The following is a 7,492-nucleotide window of genomic DNA, read 5'->3' on the forward strand; positions in this document are numbered from 1 at the left end:
GGGGGTGGGGGGGGGGGGGAGCCACCAAAGCAGGCGGCAGGGGGACTGGGACCGGCTGCAGGCACGACAGCCACGTTCCCCAGGTCCTACAGCTCTGTTTGCGACTCGCCTCACATTTGCCGAGCACCCTCCTGCTCCTGGCCCTCTGCTTCTGCCGGTGCTACAGAGGTGTCGTGATTGCGGGGAGACGCGGGACTCTGCAGCTTGGCTCATGTCACGCGTGCCTTTCCCTGCGCACAGGAAGGATTACTGGATGGTAATAAGCTCGTCAGTGTTTAAAGAATTGCTGGCCACATTCTCCACAGGTAGAGGCCAACACCTGCAGAATCCGACCCAGTTCCCTTCTGGGAGAACTGCAGCTCGGCCGCATCTAGTGACGTGAAATGTGTTTTGCAGGAGTGCTCAGAAAAGCGGATGCACGGGAGCATGTTCCCTACTTCTCCATTCATCTACTACTACGATGACGAATACGATATCAAGAAAAGAGCAAACAGGTTAAAAAGAAAGGTTGCAGGTACAGTGTATTTTGGGACATCCCTCCTGCCTTTTGGTTCTTTGAAATACCTTATTCTGTGCTTGCTGCCTTTAGAAATATTGTGGGATTATTTTCATGTGCTGGAAAAGCTAAGAGGGATTTGAACAGGTAGTCTAATGGTCGTAAAAGATTTGTGACTTTATTCATCCGTGTCTATCATGGAAATCTGTGGTGTCAAAGCCACTAGGTGGGTGTTGCCAGATGTTTTAATTCTAAACAATGCACTGACAATAAAAATGCTGTAAACTGGCAGGGAGAGGATTAAGCTGTAATTTGTTTAGATTCTAGTCTGTTGGCAGAAACAACCCACTAACTAACTCCATGCGTAAGGAAAGCTGTGGTGGCTCAGAAGCTGGGGTTTAGGTTTCCCGCGTGGGTGTTGCAATAAACTGTTTTGTTTTACAGAACTACACGAAGCCGGCCTTCTGCCCGAACAGCCAGAAACACCGTGGCAGGAAGAAAAACACGGGGGGCACAGCCATAAGAAGAAGAGCAAGCCCTGGAAAGAGCACGGGAGGCAGAACAAAGATGGGGAGAGTCACAAAAAGATGAAGATGTCCCGGGCAGAGAAACAGAGGGAAGAGAAACACAGAAGCGGTGTTGAAATTGGCTACAAGGTGGAGGAGGACTTCCCTCGAGGGTGCAAAAGGCAGGCGTCTAAGGGCAGCAAAGTCCGCCACAAGTCTGTCTTCCAGATGCTCTCGGGCAGCAAGGTTGCTTATGCGCAGGAGCCTCTGGAAGGGGCTAAAAGGAGGAAGAAATGGAAGAAGCAGAAAGACGCCAGCCCTGACATCAGTGAGAATTTATTCCTCATAAAGCAGAGGAGGAAGAAGTCCAAGCAGAAATCCTGGTGATGAGGACGTAGATAGGTAGCACAAGCATCTCCTGGCTCCGGCTCTGCCCTTTGTTTGTTTCTGTCCCTCTCGTAGCACACTGAATCTGGGTCCGTCCCTGAGCGCATGCGGGCAGGCCCAGGCGCCGGTCACACATCTATCGGCCGTCTCCGTCCCCACGGGGAGCGCGCTCTCTGTCGCGAACTTGGTGCCGGTGCCTGGCATGGCTGTACTTCCCAGCTGGCCCAGAATGGGCTGCAAGTTTATTTTCCTTGCTTGGGGGGGGGAGCGGGGGGAGAAGGGGCCATGCTGGGTTCGGTGGGTTTTGCTTCTTCACCAGTGAGATGTTGCTCTGCCTGTTGGAGCAGGGTCTGCTGCTGGGGAGCACGACGCCTTTGGAGCTGACGCTGGAGAGACTCTCACGTTAGGAGGAGCTGGGCTGGAGGCCAGGGACGTGGATGTAAAGCGTGTTCCCCGCAGCCGCTCAACCCGCTCCAGAGTGCAGCCGGGCACTGCTCCACTTCTGTCCCTCCTGGAAGGGGCTGCGAAGCTGCTGCCTCGCACTTTGGGACGTGACAGTCTCCCACCTTGCGCTCCAGCGTGGTGCTGTGGATCCATCACCCCCGGTGCCACGGCTTTCGACGCCGAGCACGGGCAAGCCCTGTGCCAGCCTGTTCCCTGTCTTTGCCAGTCGGCGTGGCAGGAGAAAGCAGCTGAGAAACGGAACAGAGTTTACGTCTTGCGTTAAGTATGTCCTTGTTCCCCTTGATGTGGAAGTTGTTTCTGGAGAAGAGAGAGCAGAGTATGAAAAATGTATCTGATTCCAGACATACTGTGCTAAATTTTAATAACTTTTTTAAATACAGTTATTTTTGTACACTGGAATTAAAGTGTGTTGTTAAAAGCTTTGTAAGAATAAAGGCTTCATCAAAGGAACCACCCAAATAAAACTTCATGAGGGATATAAAAAATGTAGGTTTGTTCTGTATTTTCTTGCATTACCAAGCGTAATTAAAAACAGGATCCGCTGCTCTATCCTGAGCTGACACTGCATCACCTCTGGCAAGAGATTTTCTAGTTTTGAAAAGGAAATTATCTATACTCTACCAATTTGTGACCTGCTCTGTACCATACCACTGCTTTTGCTAAGCAATGGATGGTAACTACCGTGAAGGTCCACGTCCTCCCTTAATTCCTACTAAGGAGCAGGCCTTTGGCTGTGGCTGTGTTTTAAAATTAAAAAGTATTTCTAACCCATGCTAATTCCTCTCCCCTGAGGAAAGGAAGTGGGAACACCAGAACGCATTTAGGACTGTCATTCTGCCAGGAGTATTGCATGCTGGTACCCCAGCTTTCTGCTTGGCAAGGGCACCAGTGAGAGCACCGGTATTTTGGTGACCGTACCACCCCATCTCAGGGTGCTTGGAGCAGACCTACACCTAGGTAACACTTGGGAACCTAATGCCCAGTTTTGCTTAAGTGCATCCTTGCTGGCAACTGGAATTGATTTTTGCTTAACTCCATTGATTACTTGATGGAAAAGTTCATGATGATGCTGAAGAAGTAAATCGCTTTCGGCCCTAACAAAAAAAAAGTCAATTCAGCTCCTGGAGAGTCTTGCCCCGAACACTGAAAGCCATCTTCTCCTGCATGCTGTGTTTTCCATCCCTTTTTGTTTATCAATACCTGGTTCTGTTTGAACAAAAGTCTCCAGTAGCCTGCAGCTGCACCAGCACGGAGGCTGGTAGATAGGGAAGGGGGTTGTTTAAATTAAGTCAAGGTCAACTTGAGGTCAACTCCAACTTTTCTGATGGATTCGTTTGGTCAAGTGGCCAGCTGAGTTGTCACGAGGTGAGTACATCTCCTCTCCAGAAGCTGCACCCTTCCTTAAAGAGCCACTGAGAGCTCAGAAGTCTGCATTCTTGCAGAGAGCTTTCAGATCCTCCATGCCTCTCGTTTACTGAAGGGCGTCAAGTGCCGGTAGTTTCCTGCTTCACTCCCCCAAAACTGAAGCAGCTGTGTTGTCAACGATGTCCAGGAGGCCAAGGAGAGAACTGTGATCTACAATAGCATCTAGCGAGAGATTGCTTTGAGCCGTCGTTCCGTTTGTGGTGGTGTATGGCTGCTGGGCGGTGTGCTGTAAAGAAATGAGACCGGCGCTCCTAGATGTGAAGGTCCCAAGAGCATTGCTCTGATGGCCACCAGCATAGCATGCTCTGGAGACTTCCCCTGAAGCTCCACCTCTGACTGCCCCCGTCCCGCCATTCTCATCCTCCTTGTCAAAGGAACCTGCAAGGAGATAAAAAGTGCAATTTACTCCTCCTCCAGGCATTACACAATGATTGCTTTATGTGATGATGCGTTATTTAGTGGCAGAGCCAATGTGACTTTGGTAGTGGGAAAATGATGCGTGCTGAAATCGCTCAACAGGAGAAAGTCTACCAGTGTCGGTATTGCCGTGCTGGCGAGGCTGCTGTAGGCTGATGCACCAGCTCGGGGGCAGCAGCGTGGCTCCCATGCAGAAGAGGTGCAGATGCCTTTTCATTGCCCGTGTGCAATGTCAAGTGGTGGCCAGATGTGGAGCGAGTCAGAGCTTTTCCTAACTCCTTCTCTAAGGGTAGGTGCCTGGGCACTGCCGCAGGAGGCAAGCCACCTGAGGGTCCCAAGTAGCTTCTCTGATGCCCAGTGGCTTCAGCCCGCAATATTTCACCTTGGATTCTTCTATGGAATTTTTCAAAACCAGTTACCTGCTGGTGAGCAGCAGCCTGCCTTGTCTTGGGAAGCCAGTGCTGGAAGGTCTAGGCAAGGCGTGTAACTTAGGCCAGTGCTTGGGTGAAACCCCAGGAGCCTGGCTGTAGACTCTGGCTTCCGCCTGTCACTGGCAGTGACTGTTGCAAGCACTGGGTGTGGTGGTGGTGGAAATGTCTCTGGCTTTCCCTCCGCGTGCTGCAGCCACCCAGTCCTGCAGATGCCTGACCTGGCTTTTGCTCTGAGAGATGCCTGGTGGTGGTGGTTGCAAGGCAGTGAGTAAAAGCACCAAGGAAGTGGGGCATTTGGGAGAGTGGGAAGAGAAAAAGATAAACCAGCAATGTTTGGAAGCACACGGGAGCTGGGTGAAGGAACTTCTTGTAGCAGCCTTGCAGGGGGAGGCCAGGATCTGTGTGGCTGGGGCGCAGTGTTGCAGTGCAGCTCCCAAGCTGAACGTGGGGCAGCGAAGCTGTGGTGAATGGAACAAGATGCTGCAGCAACATGTCCAAACGGGAGCATTGACCACAAGTCCACTTGGGTTGTGGCAGATTAAGACATCAGCTGAAATACTGACCTGTGTCAGGCTTTGCACAGCAAGACAGAGCCCACCAGAGAACCCAGAGAAGAATTGGCGGTCGGGATGATGCAGCTAGCAAGGAAAAGCTGACGTGAATGAGGCCGTTTTCTTCCAGAGAAAAGCAGCTGGCTAAATAAGGTGTGAAGGAAAATGGCTGTTCTTGATACGGGGTGAGCAGGACATTGAAGCACATGCCCACAGCATGGCAAGAAAGGTGTGGCTGGGACACCAAGAAAAAAGACCTTAAAATGGTGAGGATGAGAGGGACCACAGCAGCTCATCTGAGGCAGGCATGCGGTCTCCTGGCAGGTTTCAGGGAAGAGTTGAACAAACATCTGCCAGAGGTGGTTAACCGCGTGGGTGGGCTGCCGAGACCCCTTTCTTCGGTGGTCGCTCAGCAAACTGCTCCTGCCCTCCCGTCCCGTAAGCAGCAGCCGCCGGAGCTGCAGTTGGGCACAGAGAGGGCAAGCATGGCCCTGGCCCGGCATTGCTGGACGGGAGAGCAGGAGAACCAAGGCTCTTCCATCCCACCCACTGCGTGGGACTGCCCTGTCTTCAGCGATCGCACCCCAGTGCTCGAGGGCCTGAAACTAAGCACCCCATACCTTGCACCACCCCAGCTTCAACACCTTCCCTCAGATGGGGTGCTGGAGCCTTCCTGCAGCTGGGAGAAGTGAGGTGCAGCCCGACAGCAGAGGGATGTAGCCCTGCCCTGCAGCAGCGCCCTCGTTCGCAGACACATTTCCAGCCCCGGAGACGGAGTCCTGTGGCGCACACCCTGTCAGCCAACCTTTCCCCCCAGATCATTGAACTCCGCATGGACCAGTCTGGAAATGAGCTCCGCGTACCTGCCGGGGAACTGGAACCAAGTGCCCGGTCCGTGTGCCCATGCGCTGGGCTCCACTCACGGGTCTCAGGCCACGCGAAAGGGCTTGCGTCCGGCACCGGAAAAAACCCAGCCCCGCCCGGCCCCGCCAGTGAGGCTTCTGCCCAGCAGCTGACGGGTGTTAGGGAACTTCTCAGCTGAAGATGGTTTTGCGTTAGATGAGAAGGACAGGGTAAGGAAAAGGGCAAAAGGGGTGGATGCATTTTCTACAGCAAAAATACCACCACATTGGGTACTACTTACAGCCCTGCATTAAAATCCTGTCCTGGACAGGGTGACCTGCAGACTGAGTTACTTTCATCAAGCTCCATTTTCTCCTATTAAACCAAAATGTACATCAGCCTGTCATTCCTCCCACCTGCTTTTCCCCCCTCCTTTAAAGAACTGTCAGTCTTTACTCCAGAGATGCCTGGGACTGAAAAACATGCTTATCCCAGGAGAGGACAGTGCCTCGAGGTCACAGCTGATGTGCGCTGGCGGAGCAGCTTGAGGAAACCTACACTGCGTGAATAAATAAAGGGCCACGGCGCAGCCCAGGCTCGGCGTAGGAGACAAGCTGGATGGATCAAGAGGTCAGAGTCTTGTTTGGTAATGGGGGCAGTTGTCCCAGGAGTGAAGAGGGGAGAAGAGAGTATTTGGTCTATCATTTGTTGCAGCCACTACGCAGCAAGGTGAGGAAGGACGGAATGCTGTGATTTGAGGCGTACATCTTGGCAGCAGGGCAGCATGCGCTGGAAAGGAATTAAATGTCTCTGTAGCAGAGTGGAACGGAGTGCCGGCTCCTCCTCGAAGATTTCTTTTCCCTAAAGTCTGCCTAAAAATATCAATCTCTCTTGGCATGAGCTATTGTAGAATCTGCTGGGAAAGTCATTTAGCCAAGCGTGTCTGAGCCATGCAGCCACACTGTGCCGCGCTGCTGGGAGCAGTGACCAGCCTTTCAGACGCCGAGAGCTGCCCGCACACCCCCACGCAGCTGGTGATGCCCGGGGCTCTGCGGCTGCGTCCCAGCCTGGAACCCTCACGCAGAGCCCCAAAGGAGAGCTCTGAAACCTGCGGCAGAAAGGTGATCGGCTCCCGCGTCGCCAACACTGCGTGGGTCTCCAGCTGGATCATCAGGAAAGCACCGGGCATGAGCAGCATCCTGCTGATGGCAGCATCAAAATCCTGGGCTCCCCCCCTCAGATGACGCTGGTCGGGGTGCGGGGTCCCGTGCTGCCTCCCCCGGGCTGGCCCTGTTCCGCCGGTGGCGGTGCGAGGCAGTCTGCCTTGGACACTGCACCTGAGCTCCCCGGTATCGGGGGCCATGGTACGGAGCCGTGCCCCCGTCTGGCCCAGGCAGCAGCTGCGGTGGGGGCCGGTGGGGTGGGGTGTCCTGGTGCTGAGGACGTACGGGATGGGGGACTGAGGAGGGAGTGATCATTGCCCCATTTTGTTGGTGTGGAGCCAAAGCGTGGACACAAATGCCTAAGGCCGGCTGCATGGCCAGGAGCCGAGCACAGGCATGGCCCCCATCACCCCCAAACCTGTCCTCCTCCCCTCTCGGGCAGGGAGCCGCAGTACGCTGCTGGCATGGCAGGCGTGGCAGGGCGCATGGCGCTTTCAGCCCTCGATGGTTGCCAAGAAGCGGTCTCTTGCTGTGAGTCGTTTGCAGAGCACGACCAGGGTTTGATGTGCTGTGCTTTGCCGCGGCGCTGGCTGGCTTTGGTCTCCTTCCCGAACTGCAGCTCAGAGGGCACCGCTGCCTCCCCGCTCTGGAAATCCTAAGGACAAACAACTCATTTTATTTTAAGGGAGCAGCCCCAGTCTCTGCGGGTAAGACGAGTACCACCCCAGGGCCTTGCGTCCCCCCGTGACCACCGGTCCCTGAGCAGCCTCCGCCTGCAGCAGGAGGCCCCCGCACCCCCGCCCCACCG

General features: G+C 54.3%; 1 protein-coding gene across 1 annotated transcript in view; it reads left to right on the forward strand.

Annotated features, from left to right (window-relative positions):
• The window catches only part of ZCCHC7 (zinc finger CCHC-type containing 7), a 122,268-nt gene extending 120,057 nt beyond the window's left edge, over window positions 1-2,211 (forward strand). The window contains exons 9-10 of the mRNA XM_009642450.2: window positions 397-514; window positions 941-2,211. Coding sequence (XP_009640745.1) covers window positions 397-514; window positions 941-1,389 — 567 coding nt within the window. The 3' untranslated portion in view covers window positions 1,390-2,211. The remainder of the gene's footprint in view (window positions 1-396; window positions 515-940) is intronic.
• The last annotated feature ends 5,281 nt before the right edge of the window (window positions 2,212-7,492 follow it).

This window comes from Egretta garzetta, unplaced genomic scaffold (genome assembly GCF_000687185.1).
Source record: "Egretta garzetta isolate BGI_Z169 unplaced genomic scaffold, ASM68718v1 scaffold277, whole genome shotgun sequence".
Taxonomy (NCBI): Eukaryota; Metazoa; Chordata; class Aves; order Pelecaniformes; family Ardeidae; genus Egretta; species Egretta garzetta.